The 15,391-nt window shown below is 47.0% G+C and overlaps 1 protein-coding gene across 1 annotated transcript in view; it reads left to right on the forward strand.

The window, feature by feature from the left end:
- Positions 1–15,391, forward strand: part of SPAG1 (sperm associated antigen 1) — a 47,103-nt gene that overhangs the window by 12,095 nt on the left and 19,617 nt on the right. Inside the window, exons 9-12 of the mRNA XM_084864550.1 lie at positions 234–393; positions 6,477–6,866; positions 7,555–7,654; positions 12,435–12,587. Of these exons, the coding sequence (XP_084720676.1) occupies positions 234–393; positions 6,477–6,866; positions 7,555–7,654; positions 12,435–12,587 (803 nt within the window). The remainder of the gene's footprint in view (positions 1–233; positions 394–6,476; positions 6,867–7,554; positions 7,655–12,434; positions 12,588–15,391) is intronic.

Raw genomic sequence — 15,391 nt, forward strand, 5'->3', positions numbered from 1 at the left:
AATAAAAAAAATATTAAAAAAAACAAAAACAAAAAAAACCCAATTAAAAAAAAAAAATCAGCCAAAGCAACAAAGTTGTTTGAAAAACAATAGTCCACTATAAAAAGCCCTATGTGAGTTATCGTTGTCCACTTTTTCATAGCTTCATATTCTTGCCTGAAAGAATAGTTTATTTTTTTTATTAAAGGAAAACATCTTTTTTTTTTTTTTTTAATATGGTGATTATATTGCAGAAAACCCTGTCAGAGGTTGAAAGAGAGCTGAAAAATGCTGCGCCTGCATCTAAGACTCAAACCAAGGGGAAAAGGATGGTGATTCAGGAAGTAGAAAACTCAGAAGATGAAAGTGGAAAGGACAGTGGAAGAAAACATGAAGATGGCAGTAGAGATAAGAGTAAAACATTTTTTCTCTTTTGGTTATATAAAATACTACTTATATGATGAGTTAGTCTATCAAACTTTTTATAGCTTTACCGTGTAAATCCACAAGCAGGTTTTTCCTTAATCTTTTTTCTTAATATAGCTCGTTTTTCTTTTTCCTTTATTTATTTATTTTTAAAATATATATTTTTAAAAAATTGATTTCATAGAGGAGCAGTGAGGGAGAGAGAGATAGAAACATCAATGATGAGAGAGAATCATTGATTGGCTGTCGTCTGCATCCCCCTGCTGAGGATCGAGCCCACAACCCAGGCATGTGCCCTTGACTGGACTCGAACCTGGGACCCTTCAGTCTGCAGGCCGATGCTCTTTCCACTGAGCCAAATTGACTAGGGCTTATCTTTTTCTTAATACAATCTCCCAAACTCATTTTTCATCTTAACCTGACATTGTTTTCTAATGCTCAATTTAATTCCTGATTATCTCTTTTTTTTAAAAAAATTTTAATTGATTTCAGAGAGGAAAGGAGAGGGAGAAAAAGAGATAGAAACATCAATGATGAGAAAGAATCCTTGATAGATTGCCTTCTTCTGGGGATCAAGCCCAGGCATGTGCCCTGACAGGGAACTGAGCCATGATCTCCTAGTTCGTAGGTCAATGTTCAACCACTGAGCAACACTGGCCAAGCTATCAACTTAAAAAAAAAAAAAAAAAATATATATATATATATATATATATATATATATATATATATTCATTAATTTTTTATTTTTATTTTTTATTTATTTATTTTTTAAATATATTTTATTGATTTCTTACAGAGAGGAAGGGAGAGAGATAGAGAGCTAGAAACGTCGATGAGAGAGAAACATTGACCAGCTGCCTTGCACACCCCCTACCGGGGATGTGCCCGCAACTGATGTACATGCCCTTGACCAGAATCGAACCTGGGACCTTTCAGTCCGCAGACCGACGCTCTACCACTGAGCCAAACCGGTTTTGGCTATATTCATTAATTTTTTAAAGAGAGGGTAAGGAAGAGGGAGAGATAAAAACATCAATAATGAGAGAGAATCATTTAATTGCCTGTCTCCTGCACATCCCCTACTGGGGATCAAACCTGAAACCTGTGCATATGCCCTGACCAGGAATCATTTCTGATTTTGTCATTCATGGTCCCAGATTATTTTGTAGATTATGGAATATTTAAAAATATGTAAGATTCAGAAAACAAAATTTCTTCATAAGGAGAATATAAATCTTAACACCAGTTAGTTCCTTTTTATCAGGAAAGCAAATCAAGACTGGGTGGAATAGTCCTACCCAGTTTGGCTCAGTGGCTAGACTGTCAGCCTGCGGACAGAAGGGCCCACGGGTTGGATTCTGGACAGGGCATATGCCCAGGTTTTGAGCTCGCTCTCCTGTAGGGGGCATGCAGGAGGCAGCTGATCAATGATTCTCATTGATGTTTCTCTCTCTCTCTCCCTCTCTCTTCTCTGAAATTAATAAAAAATTTTAAAAAAAGATTAGGTGGAATAAAAGGTTGGGAGCCATTTTAAAGACATCCTTTTAAAATGAAATAAAATTATTGGAACTATTTTATGCTTCTACCAAGTTTCATTGTCAGATGGCTTGTAAAAAGAGGTCTTGGAGCCTTGGACAAGACTGGAGAAATTCAAGTCACTATTAGGAAAATAATATTAAAGTCCAGAGGAGATTATCGAGCTGGAATCTTTGCAGGTGGTTTTCCTTCCCACCACATTCCAAGAAAGAATTGCTAGTCATTATGTGGTAGGCGGCGGCGGGAACAGTAAGCAGCCCGTGTCTGACCAGGGGGTCAGACCAACCTGAATTCAGCAACCTCGGTATTTGGGTTCCGGCTAGAAAAGAATTCAGAGCCCAGACCCAAACTGTAAGAGAACATTGGTTTGTTAAGTCACAGAGGTAGAGAAAGTGATCCCTAGAAGAGATGGGCTTAGGAAGGCAAGTTATGGAGGTAAAGGAAGGACCCTTGGAGCCTGGGGCAGGGAGGAGGGAGGAAAAGGGAAAGGCACCCGCATGCTCTCTGGAGGGAGAGCGCACTGGGACCTCCATCCTAAGGGTTTTAGGGTGGAGACTTTAGGGGAGGTCCCAGGGGAAGGTTTGAATAGTCTGTTCGTCAGTTTTCAGGGTTGTGGTCTACACTGATGGATTGGCCAGCACCAGGGCAGGGGGTCTTTATTCAAAGCAGCTGGTCCTGAGGCTGGTTTTGTTGCTTATCTGGGCCTGGAGCTGAAATACAACTGAGGCCTAGATGTTATCTCTAGGGGGTGGGAAAGGTCAGGGGTTCCAAACCGAGTGGCCATTGATATGCTTGGGGAGGAAAAGTCACCATTGGGGGTGAGGTCCCACCCTACCATTGATTGTCTGTGTGCCAGGCACCTGGGGCTTTCTGCCCTGGTGACCTTTTGTACCTGTTCCATGGTCTTTGACCTACTCATGTCCAACTGCCCCCCGTAGATTATACCGCATTTTCTTTATCCATTCATCAGGTGGTGGACATTTGGGTTGCTTCTGCTTTTTGGCTATGAATAATGCTTCTAATGAATATTCAAGTTTATGTGTGTGAACATGTTTTTTATTTTCTTGGGTACAGGAGTGAGATGCTTGAGTTGTATTGCTGTAACGCTATGTTTCAAGTCTTGAGGAGCTGCCAGACTGTTTTCCAAAGTGGCTATAGCATTTTATATTCCCAGTGGCCATGTCTGAGGAGACCAGAATCGAACCTGAGACCTTTCAGTCCGCAGACCGACGCTCTACCGCTGAGCCAAACCGGTTTTGGCTTGTTTGCCTTTTTTATTATAGCCATCTTAGTGTGTGTGAGGTGGTAATTGCTCATGGTTTCAGTTTACATTTCTCTAATGACTTATTGTGTTAACCATCTTTTCATGTGTTCATAAGCCACTTGTATATCTTTTTGGAGAAATGTTTGTTCAAGTCCCTTTGCCATTTTACTTGCCTTTTTTATTGTTGCACTAGAGGCCCAGTGCACGAGATCTGTGTATGGGTGGGATCCCTAAGCCTCGTTGGTGATCAGGGCCTATTGGAGGCGTCTTGCTCAGTCCTGATCAGGGCTGGGCCAGTCAGGGCCTGCCAGCTGCCAACTGGGCCTGGGGTCCTGCAACCAGACAGAGCCGGAGGGATGGGAAGGGACCCGGGGAGGTTGGCTGGCTGTGGGAGGTTGGCTGTAGAAGCACACTGACCACCATGGGGCAGTTCCTGTGTTGAATGTCTGCCCCCTCCTGGTCAGTGTGCATCATAGCGACTGGTTGACTGGTCATTCCGATCCTTCGCTCATAATGGTTGCTTAGGCATATATATATATATATATATATATATATATATATATATATATATATTATAAGTGTTTATATATTTAGATAGTAGACCCTTATCAGATAATTTACATATCATTTCTTCCATCCAGTGGGTGGTCTTTTTTCTTTCTTGATTACAACCTTTGCTGCACAACAGTTTATGCAAATCAATGGAAAATATCCTTGAGTGAGGATTAAGAACAACAACAAAAGATGTTTTTTTAAAAAAAGAAATATCTTTCCACTTAATTTCTACTGTTGAACTTCTATTCTATTCCTGAGATAAAGCCCACTGCTCATGGCAGATAATCCTTTTAATATGCTACTGGATTTGGTTTGCTTGGATTTTGTTGAGGATTTTTGCATCTACCAACTACCAACTACCCGAACTGCCCTCTAAGGCTACTGAAATCCTGGTTCTGTTGGTTCTCTTCAGTCTCTGTGCAAATGACACTGTTGGCCATTACTTCCTTTGATATCTATTGCTGACCCCTTTCTTCCTGAAATACTCATGCTTCTTGGTATGCCCTCCTGGTTTATTTTTTCTTCTTCTTCTCAGTTTTAGACATCTCTCCATCTCCACTGTAGATTTTTTCTGTGACCATCTTTTAAGAATTGATCTGAGTGACTCAGTCCACATTCAAACTTCAGTGATTCAGCAGCTCCCAAGTCGATGACTCTACTAGACAGGGCCACTCCCCTGGTCCACATTTGGAGTCACCTCCTGTACAAGTCCTCTGGAATGTCCTACAGGTAGTGCAGCGCCTAGCAGGACTCACAGGACTTTCGTGTTCTGGCCTCTGTTTACCTTTCCAGAGGCTGGCCACGTTGTCCGGCGACATTCCATCTTAAGGAAGGAGGTACACGCAGGGCATTCGGTTCAGTTCATCCAAATCCCAGTTATGCTGGGATTTTTCGCGCTCTGTGCTTGAGCAAAATGCCCCAGCTACTTTCTTGTGTCTCTTGTCTGTAAAGCGGGGATGCTATTATTTGGCCTGAAAATTAATGATAATGTATGTGAAGGTCTTGGCCCATATAAAGTTCTAAATAAACTGCAGCTACGTAGTAATAGTATTTATTGGTCAGACACCAGAGGACAGCATACCAGGGAATGGGCAATAATGCTAAGGTGTCCATTGTTACCGCTGATGCTGGTCTGTGCTCCCATCCGTTTCTGTTCTGGGCGGGGACTCAAGCAGCAGATATCAGCTCAAGATTGGAGCCCTGCTTTCGTCATCCTGCTGTTCCCGGGGGGAGAGGGAGAGACGTGGTTCCTGTCTTCTTGAGGGAAAGATTTCAATGAAGGAACAAAGTGTAGAGAAGCAAGTTAAGAGTGTATTGACCTCAGCAAAAATATACTTAGGAGTGTGAAACAAGGAAGGGGGGTATAGGAGCAGCAACAGGAGAGCCTTGGCTGGCTGCCTTAGCTCACTGGGAAGTCAGAGGAAAGGTGGCTTTGGAGACAGGTTCAGGGCATTAGCCCCAGAAGAGCTGCCGCTGCCCTCTGCTCTCCTGGTTGCTAGTCTCGTGAGGTCCCTTAGAGGTTAGGGGATATGTGCCCACATGTGGGAGACGGTGGGGGGAGAGGAAGGGGAAGGGAATGGCAGGGGCATGCTCCCTGGGGAGAGTGCACTGTCATCTTCATTTTCAGGGGTTTTATTTTATTTTATTTTTAAATATTTTTACTGCTTTAGGAGAGAGAGGAAGGGAGAGGGAGAGATAGAAACATCAATGATAAGAGATAATCAGCTGCCTCCTGCACGACCCACTCTGGGGATGGAGCCCTGATGGGGGAATCGGACCTCCTGGTTCACGGGTTGATGCTCAACCACTGAGCAACGCCTGCCATCTGGAAACCATTTACTCTTAAGTGTCCTTGGTTTAGGGAAAATAGGGTTTACTAGGTTGCTGCAAACTGCTGTTTAACTGTCTGTCTCAGTTTCCCTATTTGGAAATTTCCTAGCTTCTTACTATTATATAACGTTAGCACGATATACTATTTTTTTTTTAATCATTGTAATGAAAAACTTTTTAAAAGCAAATTATTGATTTTAGAGAGGGGAAAGAGAAAGAGAGGACAAGAATTTGTTCCAGCTATTCATGCCTTCATTGGTCGCTTCTTTTGCATGTGCCCTAATGGGATGGAACCCAGAACCTCTCACCTGCCAGGGCCCAAAACTTACCTTAAAAACAAGGCGCTTATTTTATGTGGTTTCTTTGCTAAGTTCGCTTCAAAGTGAACTTACAAATCCCTTGGACTTTATTTTTTTCTGCCAAGTGATCTTTTATTTCCTAGTCTTTGCACATAAGGAAAGGGTACCCTAGCCTTGGGCGGAGTGTGTGTGTGTGTGTGTGTGTGTGCAATTACTGTATTCAAGTCTTAGGAACTTCATTCATTCCAAAATTGTATCTGGAAGGGAAGTGCCTATGTTGTAAGACCTGCCTCTGCCCGTGGGCTTTGAAGGGAAGATTTTGAAATGCCGGTTTGCAAGCCAGAAGCCTTTCCGCGTTTAAAGAGTTAAACACGGGGTTGGCTTCTGTCCACCCCCCCGGACAGCCCCGGGGGTGGGGGGTGGATGGGAGGGGACTCGGTGCCGGCGGGCGGGCGGGCCGGCCCGGAGGTGCGGGGCCGCGGGGCTCCGCCCGGGAGAGGGCGGCGCCCGGCTCCCCGCCCCGCCCGCCGGCCCGGTAGTCCGTCCTGATGATGCAAACACTCGCTTCCCGCATCCTCTCCCCACAGAGGCCGCCGCCGAGCCCGCGGCCGCCGCGCGCGCCATGGGCAACCTGCCGCGGAAGATGATGGGCAGAGGCGAGGCGGGCCGGCGGCCGGACAAGGGCGCGCCGCGGCGGGGCTGCCCGCGGGCCCCGGCCCCCGCCGCCCGCGCCAACGGGCACCCGGGCGGCAAAGGCGGCGGCAAAGGCAAAGGCAAAGGCGCCCCGGACCCCGCGGCGGCCGGCGCGTCCCCGGCCCCCGGCGCCCCGGCCGCTGCCCCCGCTGCCCCCGCCCGCCCCGCCGGCCCCGCCGGCCCCGCGGGCCTCAAGGGCCAGGGCAACGAGCTGTTCCGAGCCGGGCAGTTCGCCGAGGCGGCGCTCAAGTACGCGGCGGCGATCGCGCAGCTGGAGCCCGCAGGTAGGAGCGCTGCGCCCGCTCCCCGGACCCCCCCTCCCCATCCCGGGCTCCCCGGACCCCCCCTCCCCATCCCGGGCTCCCCGGACCCCCCCTCCCCGCCCCGGGCTCCCCGGACCTCCCCGCTCCCCCGCCCCGGGCTCCCCGGACCCCCCCTCCCCGCCCCGGGCTCCCCGGACCCCCCTCCCCGCCCCGGGCTCCCCGGACCCCCCCCTCCCCGCCCCGGGCTCCCCGGACCCCCCTCCCCGCCCCGGGCTCCCCGGACCCCCCCCTCCCCGCCCCGGGCTCCCCGGACCCCCCTCCCCGCCCCGGGCTCCCCGGACCCCCCCCTCCCCGCCCCGGGCTCCCCGGACCCCCCTCCCCGCCCCGGGCTGAGCGTCACGGGCCCGGAGGGGAGAGGCCCGGGCTCCTCCCGAGTGACAGGCGCGGGCGTCCCTGCATTCCTTCCCCGCGGCCCAGGGCGGTGCGGGCGGGACGCACCGTGGAGCGCGCAGGGTGCGTGCCGGCGAGGGCGGTCCCCACGGTCCCCACGGTCCCCAGCCCCCCGGGGCTCTGCGCCGTCAGCAGTCCTCAGCCCTGCAGCGCCACCCGGACCTCTGTCGTCAGTCCTGCAATTCTGGGAGGAGTGGATGCTGCCGATGGATTTTTTAACTTGCATGAGATTTTATTTCCTTGCATGTGATTTTTTTAGGAAACGAAAGTGCAGCCGATCTGAGTGTGCTGTATTCAAACAGAGCGGCGTGCTACCTCAAGGCAGGGAACTGCAGCGGCTGCATCGAGGACTGTGACAGGTAAACGGCCCCCCGTGGCCAGGTCTGTGGGGCGGCGTGGCTGTCATTCCGGGGCGTGGGATGCCGTATGCCACTGCCCTTCTGAGCTTTCTGCGTGGCTGTCGTTTCTGAAGGAGGCGTCAGGGGTGCTCATGGATTAATACGGAAAAACTGTAGACTCTCTTTCACACATAGGAAGGCAGGCGTAGAAGGTGGTGCTGTAAATCTCCTCTACTGCCACCATCCATGCTCTGGCTTCTCTCTCTCTCTCTCTCTCTCTCTCTCTCTCTCTCTCTCTCTCTCTCTCTCTCTCTCTCTCTCTCCCTCCCTCCCTCCCTCCCTCCCGCAGTCCACCGTGGCATCAGAACTTTCCCTCAAACTGTCTTGTTCAAACTGTTTCAAACAGGTGTTCACTAGCTCAGCACGCTCTTCCAGATACTAGTTCCAAAGTACTCTGTCACCATCCTGCTCCCCAAACAGGCTTTCTGCTCCCATTCGGTCCCCACTGTCTTCAGTGGGCCCTGCGCACACCTGTGCTTCTGAAGTTTCTGCTCAGCTACCGCCCCTCTCTGCCTGCCTGGTCGCCTGCAGCCTCCCTGGTCCTCTTGTCACTCTCTCACCTGTGGGTACGTGGGCCATCCGTGGCATTGGGCTGCAAGCCCTGTGAGGTCAGCAGCCATGGCTTATACAGCTCTGCATCCCTCAGGCACAGCAGTCACCCAGGGTGCCCTGCCAGTGACATGCTGAAATAGAGGAAACACATTTTCACGAATAAAAAGTATTGTTTTCTTTTACCGTTAAGTACTAATCCTCAGGAGCCTTTTGGAAAGAAGCTGTTATTAGTGAATCCAGAAAATAAGAAGTCGTATGTCCTGGTTTTGACCTTAACATTCCTGGATTACTCCTTCCGTCTGGTATAATTATTGCTACCACCCCCTTTCACTCTCAGAAGCCCCAGTTTGGACAGTAACTTATGTGGCTACCCTGATTATAAGGTGAATGATTCATTTTGTTCATTGGTAGTATCAGTTTAATGCCATTGGTAAAAACTTGTTAGTATCTGTAGCTACCTTTTTTTTTTTTTTTTTTAAATCCTCACCTGAAGATATGTTTATTGATTTTAGAGAGAGAGGAAGGGAGAGAAAGAAACATTGATGTGAGAGAAAAACATTGAACCTGTAACGTAGTTATGTGCCCTGATTGGGAATCGAACCCTAAACCTTTTGATGTATAGGACAATCCTCCAACCAACTGGGCCAGCTGGCCAGGGCTAGGTCTACAGTTTAAAAAGACGGTCTTTGCTGGTGTGGCTCAGTGGTTGACCATTGGCCCAAGAGGTCCCAGGAGTCGGTTCCCAGTTGGGCATATGCCCAGGTTGTGGGCTCCATCCCTGGTCATGGCATATATGGAAGGCAATCAATCAGTATTTCTCTCTCTCCCTTCCTCTCTCTAAGCATATCCTCAGGTGAGGATTTTTTTTTTTTTTTAAAGGTCTTAGTACTCAAATTTTAAATAAATAATATTTATATTCCGCCCTAACCGATTTGGCTCAGTGGATAGAGCATCGGCCTGTGGACTGAAGGGTCCCAGGTTCGCTTCCAGTCAAGGGCATGTCCCTTGGTTGCAGGCACATCCCCAGTAGGGGGAGTGCAGAAGGTGGCTGATCAATGTTTCTCTCTTCCTTATATTCAGTCTGGCCTGACTTTAGACCTCACCCACTGTTGTGCTAGTTCACATTAGCTAATTGTTGTGACATTTTCAGGAACTGGTGAATTGCTTGAAGTCAAGCGGATAGCTTGAGGTCTGCCGTGGCGCAGTACTGTACCATGAAAACTGGCAAATGCCACAAACCTGGGCTCTTCCCCGCAGGAGAGCTGGGTGTTAAACATTTACCACCGCCCATTGCTAACCAGCACGACCACGTGAATGTGCAGGGCATCGGGCGCACTGCGGTTTGCAGCCAAGAGCCTGCGAGAGGGCTAACATAATGCTTTTCCTCCCACCTTCTGAGTTCTAGCTGGGCTCAGAGTCAGAGTAACAGAGGAGTAATAACAGGAGAAAATCACATTTTAATACATGTGCACGGGGAATTCACCAAAGCATGACAGTTCCAAAGAGATAGTGAGGTAAAATTTGGTGTGTATATGTTATTTTTGACAAAGAAATCTTTACGTGGCAGGTAAAGATTTGCTAGCCAACCCAGAAGCAATGAGATTGGGGCGGGGAGGAGAGGTTCTCGCAAACAGGTCCCTGCTTAAGGCCTCTCTGCCGACCACACTTAATTCAAATCAGGCCAAGGTGGATATGGGCAAGATTTCTTTCAGGTTTTTCTGTCTGAATCTCTGGGCGGGAAAGGAGGGAAAGATCAAAGGTTCATTTCTAATTCTTTTCTTTCTTAATAGACAGTTTAAAAATCAGTATCCCAAAAGGCACAATTTCTTCTTCTTTTTTTAAAAAAAATATGGTTTTATTGATTTTAGAGAGGGAGAGAGAGAGAGAGAAACATCAGTGATGAGAGAGAATCATCAATTCGGCTGTGTCCTACATGCCCCCCACTGGGGATCAAGCTGAAACCTGGCCATGTGCTCTGACCAGGATCAAACCATGACCTCCTGGTTCATGGTTAGATGCTCAACCACTGAGCGACACCAGCCAGGCTTCACCCTCTGTCCCTCAGGACATGCTTAGAGAGAGGAAGAAAGGGGGAGAGAGACAGACAGACAGACATCCATCTGTTGCCTTCAGTATGTGCCCCGAACAATCGAACCTGCAACCCAGGTGTGCGCCCTGACCAGGAATCAAACAGGCAACCTCTCACAGGACAGTGCTCAGTCAACCGAGCCACTCCGGCCGAGCTGAAAAGGCACGGGTTCTTGGGTGTCAAAAACTTTGTTTCCCTTCAACCCTTCCCACGTAGGTGCCTGTTGCTAATACATTACCCTTCAGACTTGTCTTAGGTATTCCCTCCAGTGAGTGAAATTTAGGACTCTTTATTTTAAAACCTGGTACCCGTACAGACAGGGCTACTGTAAAAACAGTGGGCTCACGTTGTCCGTAAGTGAGGTTGGTTAAGGTGGCAGGCATTTTCTTGTTAAAACTTGTGTTTCATTGTAGACCCGAGAGGAGGTGAAAGGTGGGACTCCAGCCATGGTGTCCAGGGAGGCTAGAGTGGAGGTCTGTCTGCAGGACAGCCGGCCTGCTGGGGAAGGCGGTGGGAGGTGCTTGGGTAAGGTGTCCTTAGGTTAACATTGTCTTCTGGGCCTAGCAATCCAGCTCTGTCGGTCAGTACCGACCTCCAGCATGAGGGGCCTGGGTGACTTTACTCCAAAGCATTGATTCTCAAACTCATTTTTGTTGTTGTGTTTTTTGTTTTTTTTTTTAAAAAATAGATTTTTGTTTATATCAGAGAGGAAGGAAGAGGGATAAAAATGACCAACACATCAGTGATGAGAGAGAATCATTGATTGGCTGCCTCCTGCACACCCCCTACTGGGGATCCAGCCTGCAATCTAGGCATGTGCCCTGACCGGGAATTGAACTGTGACCTTCTGGTTTACTGGTCCATGCTCAAACACTCAGTCACACCAGACGAGCAATACAGTCTTGATTGTATGCTCTATTTCAGAATATCATGAACTACGTTAAGCAGTGAAGTTCCTTTAAACTAGGGGTGTCGAACTCAATCAGAGAAGGGGCCAAAATCTAAAATCCAGCCTAAATCGCGGGCCGAATGGTTTACTGAACAGTCATAAACTGACAATGTCATAAACTGACAGCGGAGTGCAGTGATGACAGCGCGGTGCGGGCCACATTGCAAGGCCTGGCGGGCTGGATTTGGCCCGCGGGCCTTGTGTTTGACACATGTGCTTTAAACAGTTACTTCAAACAAAACCAAGAAACTTAACTTTGAAATACATCTCTAGTGATAGTGAAAATACTTCATAGACAAGTCCGAGATGAAAATCTCTGGCTTAAAGAAGTCATTGTATGCCTGGCTGGTGCAGCTTGGTAGTTGAGCATCAACCTATGAACCCGGAGGTCAAGATTCAGTTCTGGGTCGGGGCAGATGCCTGGGTTTTGGGCTTGATCCCCAATGAGGGGGAGGGCGACATGCAGTAGGTAGCTGGCTGGCCAGTGATCCTCTCTCATCATTGATGTTTCTAACTCTCCTTTTCCCTTCCTCTCTGAAATCAATAAAACTATATATTAAAAAATAAGTCATTATATGCCTCCTTGATCACCTCTGGTCTGTTTTTTGAGGCCCTTTATAAGCAGGGGAATAATAAAAAACTGTATTAAGTTTCAGAGAGCTCATTTTCAAACAGCAATGCAAGTTTTTGTGGTTCTGTGCCAAGGTGCCTTATTAAATACATAGGTGCAAATAAAAAGTTCCATTTTAATCCTTCAATAACAATCTGTTGAAAGCCTACTCTGTGCCTGCTGCCATGATGGGCTCTATTGGGATGTAGGGGAGTGGGAGGGTGTGGTAGGGGTGGGGGTACAGTGGGGTGAGGGCAGGGGAGGATGGAGAAAGAGGCGTAGAGGTGGGCGAGGCTCAGTTTCAGTGGGGAAAGAGCAAAGGAATGCCACAGGGCTTTGGTCCTGGTTCAGAAGAGAGGAAGTGACCTCAGGTTTGATTGCTCTGCTCCTCGGGGTTTGCCTTCCTGGTACGTTGCCAGGTTGTGACAATGCAATGCCAGGTAGGTGTGTATGTAGCCCGGTACTGCGGTGGACATTCAGTCAGTCAAGTTAAAGAGTAACGTGGAGAACAAATGACATGTAATGTTTTTGCGTCCCTTAGGGCTCTGGAACTTCAGCCATTCTCAGTTAAACCGCTTCTTCGGCGAGCAATGGCCCATGAGACGTTAGAGAAGTATCAGAAAGCTTACGTGGATTACAAAACCGTGTTGCAGATAGACTGCGGAATCCAGATAGCAAATGACAGCATCAACAGGTAACGTGGTCTGAGGGTCAGATGTTTTATAAGGGACGAGGTTTTTTTTTCCTTTCCCTCCTTCAGGAAAGGTGTCAAATCATGTGCATGTTCTGTGACTGACTTTACAGGAATGATTGCTGCCTTTCCCTCCATCCAAACCAAATGATTCTCTTTCCAACTTAATTTCTAAGTATCCCACAATACGTTCTGAGTTGTCCTCAAATACCTTTAACTAATTTTATTTAGCAATTTTTTAAATTTATATTTTGTTGATTTTTCCACAGAGAGGAAGGGAAAGGGATAGAGAGCTAGAAACATCGATGAGAGAGAAACATTGACCAGCTGCCTCCTGCACAACCCCTACCGGGGATATGCCTGCAATCAATGTACATGCCCCTGACCGGAATCGAACCTGGGACCTTTCAGTCCACAGGCTGACGCTCTATCCACTGAGCCAAACCGGTTTTGGCTTTTTTAGCAATTTTAAAAATTCATTTTAGAGAGAGGAAGAGAGATAGCGAGAGAAAGAAAACGTCCGATGTGAGAGAAGCATTGATAGGTTGCCTCCCACATGCATCTTGACCGACCTGGGGATTGAACCTGAGACCTGGGTATGTGCCCCGACTGGGAATTGAACCCACCACGTTTTGGTGTATGGGATGATGCTCCAACCAGGTGATCCACACCAGACAGGGCCTCTAATAACTTTATATTTGTTTCCTGGTCCATTTATTACTATTCAATGAATAGTCTATTTTTTTTTATTGTTAACAGAACTGTATTACAGATGTCCCCTCATTTCCCCCATTTCTTTCCCACCCTCCACTCAGCTCTAGCCACACCACACCCCTATTGTCTGTGTCCCTGGGCTATGCATATAAGTTCTTTGGTTAATCTGTTCTTGTCCCCACCCTCCACCTTCCCTCTGAGATCTGTCCATCTGTCCCATGCATCCATGCCTCTGAATCTATTTTGTTTGTCAGTGTATTTTGTTCATCAGAGTCCACATATAAATGAGGTCATTGATGTTATCAGACTTATAAATGAGATAATGTGATGTTGTCTGGCTTATTTTGCTTAGCATAATAATCTCTAGGTCCATCCATGTTGTCCAAAGGATAAAAACTCTTTTTAAAAAATATATATTTTATTGATTTTTTACAGAGAGGAAGGGAGAGGGATAGAGAGTTAGAAACATCGATGAGAAAGAAACATCTATCAGCTGCCTCCTGCGCACACCCTACTGGGTATGTGCCCGCAACCAAGGTACGTGCCCTTGACCAAAATCGAACCTGGGACTCTTGAGTCCACAGGCTGACGCTCTATCCACTGAGCCAAACCGGTTAGGGCTAAAAACTTTTTATAGCTGCATAGTATTTCATTGTGTAAAGGTACCACAGTTGTTGTTTTTGTTTGTTTGTTTGTTTGTTAATCCTCATTCGAGGATATTTTTTCCATTGATTTTCAGAGAGTGGAAAGGAGGGGGAGGAAGAAGGGGAAGAGAGAGAGAAACATTGCTGTGAGACACGTTGATTGGTTGCCTCCTGCGCTTGCCCGGACCAGGGCAGGATTCAAATCTGCAACCTAGGTACCTGGAATCGAACCTATAACCCCTTGTTTGTGGGCCAATACTCTAACCATTGAGGACACTAGCCTGGCCTGTACCACAGCTTTTTTATCCACTCATATACTGAGGGGCACTTGGGCTGTCTCCAGATCTTAGCTATTGTAAATAACGCTTGTATGAACACAGGAGTGCATATATTCTTTCTGATGGGTGTTTCTGATTTCTTGGGATATAATTCCTATAAGTGGAATTGCTACGTCAAAAGGCGGTTCTATTTTTAATTTTTTGAGGAAACTCCATCCTGTTTTCCATAGTGGCTGTATCAGTCTGCATTCCCACCAGCAGTGCACAAGGGTTCCCTTTTCTCCACATCCTCACCAGCACTTGTGGATTTCTTAATGGTGACCGTTCTGGCAGGTGTGAGGTGATACTAATTTGCATTTTTTTTTTCTGATGACTGAGCATTTTTCATATACTGTATCTCTTGGCCATCTGTATGTCCTCTTTGGAAAAGTATCTACTCAGGTCCTTTGCCAATTTTTTCTTATATTGATTGAATTATCTCCTTTTTGTTGAGTTCTCTATCTATTTTGGAAATTAAACCTTTATTAGTTGTATCATTTGAAAATATGTTCTCCCATACAGTGGGCTCCCTTTTCATTCTGAGGAGGGTTTCTTTTGCTGTGCAGAAGCTTTTTAGTTTGATGTGGTCCCAATTGGTTATTATTATTTTTTTCTTTGTGTCTCCTGCCCTCGGAGACGGGCGAAAACTCTGCTACGTGAGATGTCAGGTTTTACTCCCTGTGTTTTCTTCTATTATTCTTACGGCTTCGTGACTTACATTTAAGTCTCTCATCCATTTTGAGTTTATTCTTGTGTATGTGTACCTTGGTGGTCTAGTTTCTTTCTTTTGCCGCCTGCTTGTCCAGCTTTCCCAGCACCACTTACTGAAGAGACTGTCTTTACCCCATTGTGTGCTCTTGCCTCCATTGTCAAATGTTAATTGACCGTAATGGCTCTGGTTGATTTCTGAGCTCTTTGTTCTGTTCCATGGATCTGTTATACCAGACTGTTTTGATTACAATAGGGATTGTGTTGAATCTATAGATTGCTTTGGGTGATGTGGAATTATGTCTAATCCATGAACTCAGTATATGCTTCCACTTGTTTGTGTCTTTTTTTTTTTTTAATATATATTTTATTGATTTTTTACAGAGAGGAAGAGCGAGGGATAGAGAGCTAGAAACATCGATGG

The sequence above is a fragment of the Pipistrellus hanaki genome (genome assembly GCF_964339955.1).
Source record: "Pipistrellus hanaki genome assembly, chromosome: 17".
NCBI classification, from domain to species: Eukaryota; Metazoa; Chordata; class Mammalia; order Chiroptera; family Vespertilionidae; genus Pipistrellus; species Pipistrellus hanaki.